This window comes from Aegilops tauschii, chromosome 4 (assembly GCF_002575655.3).
Source record: "Aegilops tauschii subsp. strangulata cultivar AL8/78 chromosome 4, Aet v6.0, whole genome shotgun sequence".
Lineage (NCBI taxonomy): Eukaryota > Viridiplantae > Streptophyta > Magnoliopsida > Poales > Poaceae > Aegilops > Aegilops tauschii.
Window position 1 is genome coordinate 229,401,944 of NC_053038.3, and position 18,843 is coordinate 229,420,786.

The following is an 18,843-nucleotide window of genomic DNA, read 5'->3' on the forward strand; positions in this document are numbered from 1 at the left end:
GGGATTTCACATGAGTTCTCGACTACGTACACGCCTCAACAAAATGGAGTTGTTGAGAGGAAGAACCGGACTCTTATTGAGATGGCGAGAACGATGGTTGATGAGTACAAGACGCCAAAACACTTTTGGGCAGAAGCGGTTGAGACTGCTTGTCATGCAACAAATCGCTTGTATCTTCACAAGCTACTCGGCAAGACAGCATACGAGCTTCTCATCGGTTATAAACCCCAAGTTGGATACTTTCGAGTATTCGGCTCAAAGTGTTACATTCTTGATAAGCATCGTCGTTCTAAATTTGCTCCTAAATCTCATGAGGGTTTCCTACTTGGTTATGGCTCGAACTCTCACACCTACCGTGTCTACAATAATTTCACCCGAAAGGTCGAAGAGACGGTAGATGTGAAGTTTGATGAATCTAACGGCTCGCAAGTAGAGCAATTGCCAATTGATGTAGGAGACAAAGACCCTTCAGAAGCCATCCAAGACTTGTCTATTGTCAAGATTCGTCCAACGGAGGTGAAGGAAAGTACCTCGTCCATCCAAGTGGAAGCTTCTACCTCACGACAAGGTGAACCAAGAGTTGACATGGAAGCATCCACAAGTGGGACACACCAAGACGAAGAAAACAAGGAAGCACACCAAGATGAACCTCATCAACCTCCTTCTCCATCACGACAAGAGAACGACAACATCAACAATGAAGAAGGACAAGAAGAAGGACAAGATGATGAAGAATATGTTCCACCCCGACCTAAGCAAAAGCTCCCACGAGTTCGAGCAAGAGTCTTAAGAGACCATCCCGTCGAGAAAATCTTCAATGATATTCAAACTGGGAGAAGCACTCGCTCTAAAACTCATTTGGCTAATTTTTGTGAGCATTATTCATTCATCTCTAGCATTGAACCTATGAAGGTTGAAGAAGCATTGGAAGATCTTGACTGGATAAATGCCATGCATGAAGAGCTACACAACTTTGAGAGAAACCAAGTGTGGACATTGGTCGAGAAGCCCGACAACAACCACAACACCATCGGTACCAAATGGGTGTTTCACAACAAGCAAGACGAAGATGGACAAGTCGTTCGCTACAAGGCATGTCTCGTCGCCCAAGGCTACACTCAAGTAGAAGGTATGGACTATGGTGAGACATATGCCCCTGTTGCTATACTTGAGTCCATCCGCATCTTACTTGCCTATGCTAATCACCATGATATCACTGTGTACCAAATGGGCATTAAGTACTTTTCTAAATGGTGAAATAGAGGAGGAAGTTTATGTTAAACAACCTCCCGGCTTTGTCAATCCTAAGAAACCTGACCATGTTTACAAACTTCACAAAGCTCTTTATGGTCTTAAACAAGCTCCTAGAGCGTGGTATAAATGCTTGACCAAGTTTCTCATTGAAAAAGGCTTTGAGATTGGAAAGATTGATTCTACTCTTTTTACTAAAAGGGTTAATGGTGAATTATTTGTGTGCCAAATTTATGTTGATGATATCATATTTGGTTCGACTAACCCTCATTTTAGTGAAAATTTTGGGAAGCTAATGTCGAAGAAGTTTGAGATGTCTATGATGAGTGAACTCAAGTTCTTTCTTTGTTTGCAAATCAAGCAAACTAAGGAGCTCATTGCAAATCAAGCAAACTAAGGAGTTCTTTCTTGGAAGGCACCTTTTTTTCTTAAACAAAGTACACCAAGGACTTATTCAAGAAGTTCAACATGCAAGAAAGCAAAGGTATGACAACTCCCATGCCTACTAGTGGACATCTTGACTTGACCAAGGATGGAAAATCGGTTGACCAAAAGGTTTAGCGCTCTATGATTGGTTCATTGTTATATCTATGTGCCTCCCGTCCCGATATTATGCTAAGTGTGTGCATGTGTGCACGTTATCAAGCGGCCCCCAAAGAATGTCATCTTAAGGCTGTGAAAAGGAAAGTGAGATACTTAATACATGCACCAAATTTTGGCATTTGGTATCCTAAGAGGTATTCTTTTGATCTTGTTGGCTAGTCCGACTCGGACTATGCCGGTGACAAGGTTGATAGAAAGTCCACTTCGGGTACATGTCAATTTCTTGGTAGATCTCTTGTGTCTTGGTCCTCCAAGAAACAAAACTCGATATCCTTATCCACCGCCGAAGCGGAATACATTGCCGCCGGTTCATGTTGTGCTCAATTACTTTGGATGACCCAAACTCTTAAGGATTATGGGATCAATGTGAAACATGTTCCATTGCTTTGTGACAATGAGAGTGCTATTAAGATTGCCCATAATCCCGTGCAACATTCTCGAACTAAGCATATTGAAGTTCATCATCATTTCATTCGAGATCATGTTGCTAAAGGTGATATTGATCTTAAGCATGTTCGTACCGATAAACAATTGGTGGATATATTCACCAAACCGCTTGATGAGAAAGTATTTTGCCGCTTGAGAGGTGAATGGAACATCATTGATGCTTCAAACTTGGAGTAGGAACTCCATGTGGATACATGCAAGGCATGAGCCTATGACTAGTCCTTGACTCTTCTCTTATGATGATGATGATCGTGTGTTTTGGATATATTTGTACCCTTGCATGCTAACAATTGTAGATACTTGGCTGAATCTAAATCCATGGGATTGCAACTCACTCACATCTTGAGCAATGTCTACATCACCAAGTCTCTACACCAAGGTGGTTGAAAACAAGGAAGCTTCAACATATCCTTTGACTGATCAAATTGTATTTGGTATCAATTTCACGGTTGTCACTTTGAATAGACTAGTGCTATTCCTTGCAATACTAACCCATGTAGCTAGATGAACTCAAACTACAAGAGGTACTCCAAGCCAATGATGTGCTACATCAACCTTGAGCATCCCACACAAGTTCGACTACATGATCAAGTAGAACACCACCACCAAAGGTATGTAATTCCATCTTAGAGAAGCTTTATCCCAAGTCATGGGTCAAAGCAGCTCAATAAGATGTGAATACATCAAGATGCTTAAACGAAAAATGGTAACCCAATTTTGAGCTTAAACAATGAGTATGACTTATGATCAAGTGTTCTCACTTGACTCCTTAGTCAATATACTCTAACATAGGTGACTTTGTCGCCGCCCAATTCAAGATGAAGTTCTCTAGTGTTGTGTTTCTCTGAGTTTCTGCATTTGTTCCTCGCATATCTGTACCCTTTCCTTTTAGTCAAAAAAAAACTTCTTCTAGATTTTCTTTTCTGTTCTTGTTCTGCATTTCCTTCATCCAATTCATTGCAAATCCTTCAGTTAATTCCTTGCAAATCTTTGTGAGATCTTATTTGCTGTCGGATGTGGGGTTCCGGCAAACCCTTAAGGTTCGAACACTGGGGTGCGCGCGAAGTCTCTCCCTCCTACCGATCTACGCTCTAGCTCGCGAAGATCTTGCGGATGAACTCGCCGAACTCGCAACACAGAAATACACGAGGTTTATACTGGTTCGGGCCACCGTAATGGTGTAATACCCTACTCCAGTGTGGTGGTGGTGGATTGCCTCTTGGGGTGATGATGAATAGTACAAGGGAAGAACAGCCTCCTGAGGTTGAGGTGTTCTTGTGCTTGTGAACTTGTGGCGTGAGGATTCGATCAGTTCAGCCTGCCTCTACTGTGGTGGCTAGCTCTACTTATATAGGCCCTGGTCCTCTTCCCAAATATCGAGCGGGAAGGGAGCCAACAATGGCGGGGAAATTTGAAGGGGGACAGCTAGTACAAGCTATCCTGACAAAAGCGGTCTTCGCTTGCGAAAAGCCCTGGGGTGACACCGTCTTGGGCTCCACGATGACCTCCGCCTGGCCGTCCTCCTGGTCTTGGTCTCGTTGCACCAATATTGCAACCTTTGCCTGATGCCTCGGTACTCTACGCCTGCGCTGGCCTCCTTGGCACCAAAGAGGAAATAAGGACGCTGCGCGCACCGGCGCCCGCCTGGCACCCGCCTGGTACCGTTCGTCATGGCTCACGTCACGAGAGCCTCGTGAGGTTTGCCTCGCCTAGATATCTCCACTCCTCGTGAGCCTGCCTGGCTAGGCCACTCCAGAGGAGGTCTTGCGTCGTCCGCCTCGCGAGGCTTGGACCCTCGCGAGGGTCTTGGTTGTCTTGCTGATGAAGATGGGCCGTACGGCCTGCTGCTTAGCCATGCTGTGGGCCGCAGGCAGGCAAGTCTGGGGACCCCCGTTCCCAGAACGCCGACAGTAGCCCCCGGGCCGAAGGTGCGCTCGGGCTTGGCTTCACGGCGAAGCCAAGGGTCAAGTTCGGAGCACCGCGGGCCCCAAAATCCCGCGGCCTCGGTTGACGCGTGGCGGTTGATTGGACGTGGGCGTCTCCGCTACCCCACGCTACCTCGGCAACTGCTTGCCCTGACAAAGGCTGGCGCGGGCAGTTCTTTCCTTCATTGCTTCTTCCTTGTCTCGCTCCAGATCCCCTTTCTCGCTCTTTGCCGCCGCTATCTCCAGATCTGCTCCATCCTTGCTCTGCATCTGCCGCCCATGGCGCCGCGCAAGGTCAAGACTTCCTCAACACCGGCTTGGTATGAGCCAGCCCTCGAGGCGCCCACCGTCACGGAGAAGAGCCTCACCTCCGTGCGCCTGCTGACAGCGGGCGAGAGCAATGAGTGGGGGAAGACGGAGCTCCAGCTCGTGTCCGACGAGCCGGAGCCTGAGGGGAGCACCTTCTTCCCCTTCTTCTCGAGCAGCGTTGCCGTCGGGTTGGCTCCTCCCTTCTCTGATTTCTTTTATGAAGTCCTCGACCACTACGGGCTACAGGCGTTGCATCTCCATCCCAACTCTGTCCTCCTCCTGTCCATCTTTGCCTACTACTACGAGGCGTACCTGGGCGTTATGCCGTCCGTGGCACTCCTTCGCCATTTCTTCTTCCTCCGCGTCAGTGGCGACCACACCTCCGGGTGTGCTAATTTCGTAGCGTGCGGCAAGGCCAACTCGATATCGAGCACCGGGAAGAGGGCTGACAACATCCGATCCAATGGATGCCCAGCGCGCCGACCCACGTCTGGCGTTGCTAACAGCGGCGCCCCCTCCCAACGGGGGGTGCCCAATGCGGAGCTTGTCAACGAGCGAGCATCACTGGTGTTGGGGCAGATGATGACTGACCTGAGGCCGGGCAACGCGAGGGCGGCCAAGGTAACGGGGGTGATGCTCCTGAGGGAGTTCTTGACGCTGCGGGTTGCCCCACTCCAGGCGCGCGCGCGCCCCCTCTGGGAGCTTGAAGAAGAGGAGAACAAGACCCGCCTGAGGCCAGGGGACCTTCCTGGCGATGAATTGGATGCCGCCCTGCGCCTCATAGTCGGGGACAACCAGGAGTACCCGCCTAGCACTTTCGTTCCCCTGTTCCAACGGAAGGACCGGGAGGAATTTGTCGCCTCCAGGCCGATCTTTGATGTGCGCGGGCTGGTGCCGCCAACGCCTCCGGGAGTTCCTACGGCGCAGAAACCGGTGGAGGTGTCTTCTGGTGAGTCCCGCGGAGAGGGAGAAGAGGAGCAGAACTCGGAGAAAACCCTGGAGGAGGTGGGGGCGAGTTCCCCCCTGAGCAAGGCCGAGATTCTCCGCGCCCTTCCTGATGATGCCGAGGCCGACGCCTTCCAAGGGGAGAGAGAGCAACCCCTCATCCCGACAAAGGGTAGGTCGTCGCTGGTAGCCCGTGGTGCCGCCCTGTCCTGGCACCTCCTGGGGCTGGCTCCGACTCTGCCTCTGCTCCGCCTGGTGCCGCCGGAGCCCGAACGCCTGCTCCTCAGGTCCCGAAGCTGTCAGGCTTCAAGCCTCTCAAGCGGTCAGTGGAATACGTCGCAGTGGATCGGTAAGTGGCTTAGGCTTTGCCTTGCCCTTGCTTGTACTCGCCATTTCCTGATACTCGCCCTTGGTTGATCAGGCCGACATCTTCAGCGAAGAAGAGGAAGGAAGACGCAGCGGCCGTGCCTCCCGCGGAGAAAGGAGGCAACAGCGCCCGCATCTCCCCGGCCCGATCGTCCTCGCGAGGCCAAGAGGAGCCTCGCTGCGTGGAGTCGGCCCCCATGGCCCCGCTGGCTACGGAGGTGCCGGTACTTGGCGCGGCTGACGAGGTCCCAGCCGCTCCGGAACCGGCGGTCTCTCAAGCCCTGCTGATGATGTCGCTTCCTCCCACTGCTGCATCTCCACTCCCTGGTTCTTCTGCTCCTGCTGCCGTCTTGAAGCGTGCCCTTGCGAAGATGACCCAGCTGCAGGCGGATGTCCTGAGCGCGGACCCGTGCCTGGTGGCTGGGTGTCTGGAGCTGGCCTCTGGTTGGCTTCACTCCGACCTGGCAGTTCGCGCAGCACTGGGTCAGGCTGCTGCGGCTTCCGAGAAGGAGAAGCAAGGAGCCGCCAATGCTTGGGCCGATCGTGAGGCGGTGCTAAAGGACGCCAAGGTCGCCCGTTACCACTGCCAAGTGCTGGAGGGCGAGCTGCAGAGCCTGTGCGTCAAGCATGCCGAAGAGGTGCGCTGCCGCCAAGCGAAGGAGGAGGAGATGAAGGCCCGGGAGGAAGCCGTCAAGAATCGTGATGCAGAGTTGGCGGAGCTGGGGAAGAAGCAGGCCGCCGAGCGCAACCGGTTGGAGGAGCTGGAGCGGAAGATGAGGACGAGGGAGGCCGATCTTGACGCCAAGGCGCGAGTCCTGGCGGAAGACGGCGTGGCCTTTGCCTATCTCGAGAAGAGGTCTCGCAAGGCGCTGAAGACGCTCTACGAGCACGGCCTGGAGAAGCCTCTGAACACCGATGAGGACGGCCCCGCCCAGCTGCTTCCTCTCATGGTGAAGGCACTTGAGGAGGTCGTTGATGGTCTTGGTCCCATGGCAGAGGCAGAAGCTCGCGTCCTATCTTCAGCCGCGCTGACTCGCGTCTTTAGCTACCTGCACCTTCGCGGCCCCAACGCTTGCCTTGACGAGCTGCTGGAGCCTGTAACTGAAGATCAGTGCAAGGCGGCTGCCGCGGCCGTGCAGGATCAGGTGGGGGCCTTGCTGAGGAGGTTCCACTGCTTTGTCTCCGCTCCTCTCTCCGGCGTCGTCGACCTTGCGGCTGGTGGTAAAGACAAAACCGATCACGAGGGAGCGCCTTCCGCTGGCGACGACGACGTCTAGAGGTGACCCGCGGCCATTCTTCCCATTCCGTTCCTGCGACATGTAACAGGCCTCGTGGAGGCGTTTAGACTTTTATTTGGTATTGTGAGGACAACATTCTTGTAATATTTGCTTCGAGATTTCGCGATTTCCTTCCTATTTGCTTTGCGTTCTGCGTCGACAGAGCCCGGCCCCGTGCATACGTCAACCGCGATTGGGCCGACCGGAGACCAGGACGGACCAAGGAGTGAGGGGCTACGTGACCAGTTAGGCTCCTGAGTCGTGATGCTCAGGAGTCCCCCTTGACGCGCAAACAACATATAGGGAGAGTTCGTGGGGGTAGATTAATGTTCTACGTCGGTAGGGCCCGGCCCCGCGCATACCTCAACCGCCATTGGGCCTACCGGAGACCAGGGCGGACCAAAGAGTGAGGGGCTACGGGACCAGTTAGGCTCCTGAGTCGTGATGCTCAGGAGTCCCCCTTAACATGCAAACAATTCCCATACCTGCCCTCGGCAAGGCCTCGGGAGGGGCGCGCGATGCCCAGGTCCGAGGACCTAGTTAGGTGGCGTGCGCTTGGGCGTGACCCGAGCGCAGCCCCCGTGCCCAGCCCCCATGCGCGGCTTTCCCGAGGGGAGGCGTTGCAGTAAGGCTGGGCGCTGAGCTCTGGGCTCCCTACGGTTGGCACGGCCGTGGGGTCGCCCTCAGTTGGTAATCACCAGCGCGGAGCATAGTGCTTCCGCTTGTGCATGGGCATAGCCGCTCCTCGGCAGTGTCGACAGCCAGCGCGGAGCATGGTGCTTCCACTTGGGCGTGGGATGGGGGCCCCCTCCAGGAGGAGCCCCCGGGGCGTGTACAGCCCCACCCTGACACGTGGCTTGCACGGCAGGGCTGCGAGGTGTATCTGGGCACTCGTGAGCCAGCGAGGGACTCACGAGGCCCTACCTCAAGGCGGGTTGCGCCTGGTCTTGAGTCTTGGTGACTGTGTGTTCCTGCAAGGCAGTTAGATGCAAGCACTCTACGTCCTCAGGTCCCGGCCCTCTAGCGAGCTCAGCCACCGCTGGTATGCCAGGTTGCGATGCCGTGGTCAAGGCCAGGGGGTGAGGGCTGGAGAGCTAGTAAGAGCTCCTGAGTCGTGATGCTTAGCAGCCCCCCTTTTAACGTGCAAGCGAATTGCATGGGAAGAACAGGCCTGTGGCGGGCGACAATCGAGCGGGCGATAGCCGCTGGCAGGTTAAGCATGAAGAGCAGATCAACTTGGATAAATGCAGGAAGATACACGCCACCGGGCCTGGCCCAAGCGGCTTGGGGATGATGCAGCCCGAGGGGCGCCCCCAGCAAGGTAAGCTAAAGACTTAAGCAAAAGGGATACATGCCACAGGGACGGACCCATGCGGCCTGGGAATAATGCAGCCCGAGGGGCACTCCCAGCTTAAATGAACTTGGAAAATGTCACCTGGTTCTGTAGACGAAGTAGAGTTGGTGCAACTGAAGCCGCGTGTTGAAGGAATGGCTCCTCATGAGCCACCGGGGCCCTGAGCCTCGGGAGGCTCTGGGGGTTCAGGAGGTTCCCTGAAGGCCGTCTCCATCTCCTCCAGGACGGCGTGGAACCTGGCCACCTGAGCCACCAGGACTTGTCGCACGTTGCGCTGATAGGCCGACGCCCTGGCCGGCAAGCCGAAGGGCATGCGAACGTAGCTGTGTGGCGGGCCGTCGCAGCGGCCCGCACGCGATGGCCAGAAGCGCTCCTGAGATGCGTCCCTGTTGAGCCCTGGGATGTCGACGCGGACATGCAGCCCGGCATCCTCGCCTGGATGGGGAGCCGCGCCATGTGAGCGGCTGTGGCCTCGCATGGTTCTTTCTTCTTGCAGTTTCCTGGGTGGTCTTGGTGATGAACTCCTGGGTGGTGGGAACTCCTTGCCCTGTGTTCTCCTGAGGGAAATGTGCCGCGAAGAACGCCTCCAAGTGGTGCCCAAGCGCCTCCCTCGTGAGGTTGGCAAGGTCTGTGGCCCTGCATAAGAGAGCCCCGAGCCCTGCCCGACGAGGGCGTCGGGTGCGCCTTCCTATGCGACAGAGGGAGGCGCCCCTGGAGCGGGCGCTGATCCTGACGAGGCTCCAGCTGCGTCGCCGCCCTCTTGAGATCCTGCTCGGCGCAGCTGCTTCTTCTTGGGGATGGCCTCCGGAGGGCCTTAACTCCTGCTGTCGGGGTCGTCGATTGCTGCGGCTTGAAAGGGCGCTCAAGGGAGCACACCGCATCCCTCTCTTCACACGGGACCGTGATGATTCCTCCGCTTCCTGGCATCTTGAGAACGTTGTAGCCATGATGAGTGACTACCATGAACTTGGCCAGGGCTGGATACCCGAGGATGGCATTGTACGGCAGGCGGATGTGCGCGACGTCAAAGTCAATGAGCTCGGTGCGATAGTTCTTGCGCTCCCCGAAGGTGACAGGCAGGCGGACCTGCCCTATCGGTGTGGTGGAACCGTCGGTCACTCCTGAGAAAGGCTTGGTTGGCTGGAGCTGCTCATATGGCACTTGGAGGTTGTCAAACGTGTCAACAGACAGGACGTTGAGCCCTGCGCCGCCGTTGATGAGGGTCTTGGTGACTCACACATTGCTGATGACTGCGGAGCACAGCATAGGGAGGGCGCCAGCGGTGGCTGCGCACTTGAGCTGGTCTGCCGAGTTGAAGGTGATGGCACATCGGGACCACCTGAGCGGGCCCGTGGCCTCGAGCTTGGGGTGCACCGCAGTCACCTTGCGAGCGAACAATTTGAAGATGCGCTGAGAGGCTGGGGCCTGGGCATCGCCCAAGATGCAGGCGATCGCATGCAGTTCCTGGAAGCCCCCAACCCCTTCGTCCTGGTGGTGGTCGTCGTTCCTCCTTGGCGGCGGCAACGGAGGAAGACCGGCGTTGCCCTGGGGGCGATCCTCACGAGGTTGGTCCTGCCAGCGGTCCTCACGAGGCCAGTCGCACCACTCCGGGCGCGGGCCACGGTCGTCCCAGTGTCCGCCTCCACGTCATCCTCCACGGCCGTAGCCCCGGTTGTTGCGCTCGGGGCGTCGATCGTAGCCTCCTTCCCGTATGGCTCTGAGCTCCTGGCAGTCGCTGGTGTTGTGGGTGTTCAGGTTGTGGAAGCCGTAGAATGGTCGGCCGTTCTTGGATGACTCGGGCTGATCTCTGCCTCGCTTGGTGTCAGGCTCCGCTGCGAGCACCACTGCCTCTTTGCGCTTCACGTCCTTGGCCTTGGCCTTCTTCTCCTCCGCTCCTGCAGCTGGCAGCTCAAGGAGAGAGAGGCACCCCTCCTCAGCTCTTGCACACTTGGTCGCCAGGTTGAACAGCTCCTGAGATGTGCAGAGCTCCTCGTGGATAGCAAGCTGTTCCTTCATCTTGACGTCACGGACGCCGTCTGAGAACGCGGAGATGATGGCTTCGTCCATGACCTTGGGGATCTTGAGGCGGGTGTTGTTGAAGCGCTGGATGTACTTCTGGATGGTCTCTCCTGGTTGTTGCTTGATGTGGCGTAGATAACCCACGGCCGGTGGGCGGTCGAGAGTGCCCTGGAAGTTGGCGACGAAGCGGTCGCGCATCTCGTCCCAGGAGGAGATCGAGCCGTGCTGCAGGTTCAGGAGCCAGGAGCGGGCCCCATCCTTGAGAGCCATGGGAAACCAGTTCGCTATGACTTTTTCATCGCTGTTGGCCGCTTCGATGCTCAGCTCATAGAGGTGCAGGAACTCCGCGGGGTCGGTGGTGCCGTCGTAGCGAGGAGGCAGATCTGGTTTGAACTTGCCTGGCCAGGCGACGCTACGCAGCTTGGGGGTGAAGGCGCGGTAGCCGGCCTTGGTCGCCGGGGCCCGCTTCTGAGGTGGAGCTTGGTCTTGGCGAGGTCCGCGCTGCGCCACCGCAGGCGGCACGCGGTCTTGACGAGGTGGCGCGGGGAGCGCCGGTGCAGCTTCTCGCGGCCGCGGGATTTCTTGGCAGCTTCTTTCTTCACGCGTGGGCGCCGAGTGCGGTGGATCACGCCGCGGAGGCGTGCGCCTTGGTGCTAAGGCACCGTCTTGGGGTTGAGGTGGTGGAGGCATGCCATGAGCCCCATCGCCCGCAGCTGGTTGAGGGGGAGGCAGAGAGTGGGACAGCGTCGGAGAGCCCCCTGCGGCGTGGACGAGCTCGGCGACGCGGTCGAGCCACTCCTCATAGAGGTCGTCGACGGGGCGGTACCGCAGGAGCTCGTTCGCCGCGATGAGCGCGGCCCGTGCCTCCATGGGAGTGCGGTGCGCATGAGACGAGGAACCGGCAGGTGTAAGCGATGGAGTAGCGGTGCGGCCGTCTTGCCGCACCAAAGGATGCAGCGAGGACGCTTGCTACTGGTTCCCCGCCAGGCCGGTGGCAGCGTTGGCGGCAGGAGATGGAGAACGACGAGGTGGCCCGCCTACGGGAGCCGTTTGAGCGACGCGGGCGGAGAGGGAGCACGGTGAGCATCCGCCATGGAAACGACGGAGCGATGGAGCAACAAACTGATGGAAGGGAAACTACAGCGCACCCCTACCTGGCGCGCCAAATGTCGGATTTGGGGTTCCGGCAAACCCTTAAGGTTCGAGCACTGGGGTGCGTGCGAAGTGTCTCCCTCCTACCGATCTAAGCTCTAGCTCGCTAAGATCTTGCGGATGAACTCGTCGAACTCGCAACACAGAAAGACACGAGGTTTATACTGGTTCGGGCCACCGTTATGGTGTAATACCCTACTCCAGTGTGGTGGTGGTGGATTACCTCTTGGGATGATGATGAATAGTACAAGGGAAGAACAGCCTCCTGAGGTTGAGGTGTTCTTGTGCTTGTGAACTTGTGGCGTGAGGATTCGATCAGTTCAACCTGCCTCTACTGTGGTGGCTAGCTCTACTTATATAGGCCCTGGTCCTCTTCCCAAATATCGAGCGGGAAGGGAGCCAACAACGGCGGGGAAATTTGAAGGGGGACAGCTAGTACAAGCTATCCTGACAAAAGCGGTCTTCGCCTGCAAAAAGCCCTGGGGTGACGCCGTCTTGGGCTCCACGATGACATCCGCCTGGCCGTCCTCCTGGTCTTGGTCTCGTTGCACCAATATGGCAAACTTTGCCTAATGCCTCGGTACTCTTCGCCTGCGCTGGCCTCCTTAGCACCAAAGAGGAAATAAGGACGCTGCGCGCACCGGCGCCCGCCTAGTACCGTTCGTCATGGCTCGCGAGGGTCTTGGGTGTCTTGCTAATGAAGATGGGCCGTACGGCCTGCTGCTTAGCCATGCTATGGGCCGTAGGCAGGCAAGTCTGGGGACCCCCGTTCCCAGAACGCCGAAATTTGCCTAGTGAGTTTAGGTGACAAACGTTCTCTCTATGAAGAACTTGGTCACACCGGTCTGTTGCTTTCGGTCAAACCGAACCAATTCGGTTCCATTGAACTATCTAACTCGGTGTTACCAATTTCCCTGCAGAGAAGATAATTTGCCACTTGCATCCTGCATTTTTGTTCCAGCTCCACTCAATGATTCTTGCCCTCTACCAGCATCACATTCTATATGTTGTTTTTCTTTGTGACTCAAGGACCAAACCTATTTGGACTCACAATCCAGAAGATCCCTTCTTGGAAATTGATATCAAAGGGGGAGAGAGAGGTCACATCAAGTCTTAATCACTTAAAAAGAGGGATATAGATAAAAGAGAGAGAGATAATCATCAAAGGCCCCAAATGCTTGGTGTTCAAGAGGAGAGAAGTCACATGTCTTTAAGAGGGGTAAGACATGTTTGTTTGTGTTATGTTCTGTGCTCCGATCTGTTTTGCTCTGTTTGAATTCATTGCATATCTTTTATTTTGGGGACATGTCTATATCCAATAGAGTACCTAGTACTCACTCTCTATATGTCATCCCAGTCTTGGTACTGTTATGGCTCTTTTTGGTTGCTCTGTCTAGTAGATGTATCTGTGCTATCTAACCTTGTTTCCTCAGATTCATCTCTTCCTAAGTCATCTCAAGACCACCAGGTAAGTATATGCATCACACTCTTGTGCATGATGATTTCTTGCTGATGTACATATTGTTTGCAAGAAGGAATCATGAACATGAAGTTACAACCTCATATATTCATATCATTTCCTCTAATTCATATAGCCAAGATACATGTAGCACATTGCTTGTTGTGTCATGTTTATGCCTTCACATGGTCTTACATTCCTTATTTACATGATTGCATACATGTAGGGGGAGCCTATGCATGTTACATGTCTTTCCCAAGCTTTACTTTCTATTCTCTATATCTTTATCTAAAGCTTTGATGTATGTAGTCATCAATTACCAAAAAGGGGGAGATTGAAAGCACAAGTGCTCCCTGGGTGGTTTTGCTAATTAATGTCAACATATTTCTTGTTGGACTAATGTTTTTACCTACTATATTTCAGATAAGTCCAACAGATGGAGTGGCGTGGACAAGAGGATGTGGAACCCCTTCTAGATGCTAAGGACAAAGGATTGTCTCAAGCTCAAAAGCTCAAGACTCTACTCTTTCATTTTAGTGATCCAAGATCACATTGAGTCCTTAGGAAAGCCAATACTATTAAAAGGGGATGAGGTGTTGCTTAATGGCTTGCTTGCTCAAAATGCTTAGTGATATGCTCCAAAGCCCTCAACCACTTTCTCATATCCACATATGTACCAAACCAAAAGTCAAACTCGACCCCACCGATTTGTTCTATCCGGCACCACCGAGTTTACTTGACATATCCACTACCAGAAACCCTAATCAATTCGGTCTAACCGATGGGATCCCGGTCTCACCGAGATGGGCTTGCAAACTCTCTGGTTCTTGTTGCAATAATTTTGGCCCAACCGAGATTTGTAATCGGTCTCACCGAGTTTGCTTGACCAATTCTCTGGTTAGCTCATTACCAAAATCGGTCCCACCAAGTTTGTGTAATCGGTCAAACCTAGATGAGGTTTACCCTAACCCTAGCACATCGGTCCCACCGAGTTGATCATGTCGGTCCCGCCAAAATTCCTAACGGTCACATTATGAACTAAATCGGTCTGACCGAGTTTTCTAATTCGGTCCCACCGAGTTTGGTGAATTGTGTGTAATGGTTAGATTTTGTGTGGAGGCTATATATACCCCTCCACCCAATCTTTATTCGTGAGGAGAGCCATCAGATCATGCCTACACTTCCAACATACATTTTCTGAGAGAGAACCACCTACTCAAGTGTTGAGGTCAAGATATTTCATTCCAACCACATAAATCTTGATCTCTAGCCTTCTCCAACTTGCTTTCCACTCAAATCATCTTTCCACCAAATGCAAATCTGTGAGCGAGAGTTGAGTGTTGGGGAGACTATCATTTGAAGCACAAGAGCAAGGAGTTCATCATCAACACACCATCTATTACCTTTTGGAGAGTGGTGTCTCCTAGATTGGTTAGGTGTCACTTGGGAGCCTCCGTCAAGACTGTGGAGTTGAACCAAGGAGTTTGTACGGGCACGGAGATCGCCTACTTCGTGAAGATCTACCCTATTAAGGCAAGTCCTTCGTGGGGATAGCCATGGTGGGATAGACAAGGTTGCTTCTTCGTGGACCCTTCATGTGTCGAGCTCTCCGTGGACTCGCGCAAGCGTTACCCTTCGTGGGTTGAAGTCTCCATCAATGTCGATGTACGATAGCACCACCTATCGGAACCACAGAAAAAATCTTCGTGTCTCCAATTGCGTTTGCACAATCCAATCCCATCCCTTTACATTCTTGCAAATTGCATGCTTTACTTTCCGTTGCCCACACACTCTTGTCATGCTTGCTTGATATGTATTGTGAATGTTTAAACTTGTGATAAAAACTCCACGTTAACTTGAAGAAATAAAAAACTGCAACTTTTCTTTGCTAAGGGTCTATTCACCCCCCTCTAGACACTTCTTCTCGATCCTTTCAGTTATGCACGCGGTTGGTGTATTTTAATTTGAGTTTAGTGTCAAGTTCTCTACAACCGAATATTATAAATTTCCAAGTCGCCACATAACCGCGGGCACGGCTTCCGAAAAGATTTAACCCTGCACGGGTGCTCTAAATGAACCATTATAAATTACCACGTGCATCCGATGGAACATCCTCACACCATGAATAACACGATGCTTACGATAAGGAATCCTGGTGGACAAGTCACTCGTAAAAGGCAAGACTAAACCAGCAAGACCTCCTGGCATGTCAATGATCCTGATAGGACCAATACATACCTTGTTATCAGGACATGATCGGATAGGCCAACCTATGAGTAAAACCAATCCTCGAGTTGCCCCGCGGTGGCCCCGCAGTCTGCCCATTTTGGAGAAACACCATCGGCACTGGCCCACCTTTATTATGTTGAATTAAGAATCCTTGGGTTCATGACGCCCTATGCATTAATAATTATATCAGTGCTTAATCATGTGGCGGTCGTGAGCGGGGTTGTGAGGTCCCAGCGACATTCATGGGACGAAGCACCGGGCATGCAGGTTGAAATACTTAGGAAATTCATAAAAGGCAGAGCCAGTTCCGATACATGCCCAACATGATATAGCTACAGGGGCGAGCCCTGACAGCTTGAGGATAATGCAGCTCGAGGGGAGCCCTCAACTGAACAAACCAAAAAGTCACCTGGCACCAGCATCGTGGAGGCGTCGAGGTAGCTGAAGAACGTGCCACAGATGCTGCCCGTCATGAGCTGGATGGCTCCGGAGGCCTGGGGAGCTCATGAGGCCCAGGGGGCTCGCAAGGGTCTGAGACCTCCTAAGACATGACCACCAAGCACCTGGCCTCGTGAGACGCCATAGGATGCTGCGAGAGGCGCTGCTATGAGGCGCCCACGTTCAGTAGGCCTAACGGCATGCGGATGTAGTTGTAGGGGTAGCCCTGCTCCGGTCGACACGTGACGGCCAGAATAGGTCCTGCGAAGCACCCCTGTTGAGGCCCGGGATGTTGACGCAGACACGCAGCTGGCCACCCATGTCGGAGGCGGCAGCTACACTGGTAGAACGTGCGGGAGGACGCTCGCCACGAATGGCGCACACCTCCTAAAGCTCCTCGATCGCCTTGGCGATGAATTCTCGCGCATATGGCGCCTCACGCCATGCGCCTTGCTCGCGGGGGCATGCATCAAAGAACGCCTCCAAGTGGTGCCTGAGCACCTCCCTCGTCGCACCGGTCAGGTCAGAGGCCCTCCGGACGGAAGCCCCTCGGCCCAACATGAGGGAGGCGTCGGGCGCACCTTCCTATGTCAGAGGGAGAGGTGCCCCAGCGGTAGGTGCGGAGCCCGAGGCACTGCCAGCGGGCACCTCGGTTTCCTGACGGACCTTGGGAAGGAGCTGCTTCTTCTTCTTGGGGGTGGCCTCGGGAGGTAGGAGGCTGCCATCGTCGTCAAAATTTAGGGCCACCGCGGCTTGGTAGGCGCGCTCAAGAGAGCAGGCTGCATCCTTCTCGTCGCAGGGGACAATGATGATGCCGCTGCACCCTGGCATCTTGAGGACATTGTAGCCATGGTGGGTTGCAGCCATGAACTTGATGAGGGTAGGGTACCCAAGAATGGCATTGTACGGGAGGCCCATGTGGGCGATGTCGAAGTCAATGAGCTCGGTGTGGTAGTTGTTATGCTTGCCGAAGGTGACGGGAAGACGCACCTGCCCCAGGGGTGTGGTGGAGCCATCAGTAACTCCTGAGAATGGCTAGGTGGGCAGGAGCTGGTCATAAGGCACTTGGAGTGTGTCGAACGTTTCCACAGAGAGCACATAGAGCCCAGCACCACCGTTGATTAAATTCTTGGTGACGAGGACGTTGCTGATGGTGGGCGTGCAGAGCATGGTAAGAGCGCCTGCGGCAGCTGAGCACTTGAGGTGGTCCTTGGAGTCGAAGGTAATGGCGTTCTACAAACACCTTAGGGGACGCACGGCCTCAAGCTTCGGGAGGGCCGCGTTCATCTCACAAGAGAACTGCTTCAAGATGAGATTCGAGGCAGGGGCCCGAGCACCACCTAGGATGCAGGCGATCGCGTGGAGTTCCTGGAAGACCCCAGCCCCATCATCCTGACGGTTGTTGTCGTTCCTCCTTGCTGGCAGCGGCAGCGGAGGGAGGCCGGCATTGCCCTAAGGATAGTCCTCATGAGGCTGGTCGCGCCAGGGGCCGTCGCGAGGCTGATCCCGCCAGCGGTCCTCGTGAGGCTGGTCGCGCCAGTCTTGGCGAGGGTCGCGATTGTCCCAGCTGCCTCCGCCGCGGCCTCCTCCATGGGCGTAGCCATGATGGCAATGCTCTAGGCGGCGGCCGAGGCGCCCCTCACAGAGTGCCCTGAGGTCCTGACATTCATTGGTGTTGTGGCTATGTACGTTGTGGAAGATGCAGAATGGGCAGTTGCCCCTGGGAGGCTCATCGTGGTCATGGCCGCACTTCATCTCGGGGTCAGCTGTGAGCACGGCGGGGCCCTTGCGCTTCACCTCTTAAGCTTGGCCTTCTTGTCTTCAGGGTCAGCCTCCGGAAGCTCAAGGAGGGAGAGGCGGCCCTCTTCGGCCCTTGTGCACTTGTTCGCCAGGTTGAACATCTCCAGGGCCGAGCACAAGTCCTCCTGGATGGTGAGCTCCTCTTTCATCTTGACGTCCCTGACGCCATCGGTGAACGCCGAGATGATGGCCTCGTCCAACGCCTTTGGAATCTTGAGGTGAACGTTCGTGAAGCGCTGTATGTACTTGTGCAGAGTCTCGCCCAGCTGCTGCTTCACACACTGCAGGTCATTCACTGCAGGGGCGCGGTCACGGGTGCCCTGGAAGTTGTCAATGAAACGCTCGTGAATCTCACCCCAGGAGGTGATCGATCCTTCCGAGAGGTGAAGGAGCCAGGAGTGCGTGCCATCCTTGAGAGCCATGGGGAACCAGCTCGCCATAACTTGTCGTTACCATTCGCCACCTTGATGCTCAGCGAGTAGAGCTGGAGGAACTCCGCAGGGTCAGGGGTGCCGTCCTTGCAACGAGGCAGGTCTGGCTTGAACTTGACGGGCCAGACGACATGGCACATCTCCAGGATGAAGGCCGGCAGCCCGCTGTGTTCATGGGCGCGGCACGCGTGGGGGGAGCATGGTCTTGACGTCCATGCACTACTGCCTCCAGCAGCACGTGGTCCCGATGCTGGCGTGGGGGTGTGAGGAGTGCATGCGTGTCACCTTGCGGCCCCTGTACCACCTGACAGCTTGCCTCATCCCGTGTTGGCGCCCCACGCGGAGGGTCGCGCCTAGGCTCAGGGTCAGCGCCGCGTAGATGAGGAGGAGGAGGAGATGTGCCATGGGCCACGTCGCCCGCCCGAGATGACAGGGGACAGAGCGTCCGGCCTGTTGGACATGGGCCGGACTGCTGGGCTGTGAAGATACAAGATCGAAGACTCTCACCCGTGTCCGTATCGGACTCTCCTTGGCGTGGAAGGCAAGCTTGGCACGCGGATATGAAGATTCCTTTCTCTGTAACCGACTTTGTATAACCCTAGTCCCCTCCAGTGTCTATATAAACCAGAGGGCTTAGTCCATAGAGGCAATCATAATCATAATCATACAGGCTAGACTTTTAGGGTTTTAGCCATTACGATCTCGAGGTAGATCAACTCTTGTAATACTCATATTCATCAAGATCAATCAAGCAGGAAGTAGGATATTGCCTCCATAGAGAGGGCCCGAACCTGGGTAAACAGCGTGTCCCCTGTCTCCTGTTACAATCAACCTTAGA

General features: G+C 54.6%; 1 protein-coding gene across 1 annotated transcript; it reads right to left on the bottom strand.

Annotated features, from left to right (window-relative positions):
- Positions 1–17,567: 17,567 nt before the first annotated feature.
- On the bottom strand, positions 17,568–18,014 carry LOC141021789 (uncharacterized). Its single transcript, XM_073497638.1, has one exon. The coding sequence runs from the start codon at positions 18,012–18,014 to the stop codon at positions 17,568–17,570; it is 447 nt and encodes a 148-aa protein (XP_073353739.1).
- Between the last annotated feature and the right edge of the window lie 829 nt (positions 18,015–18,843).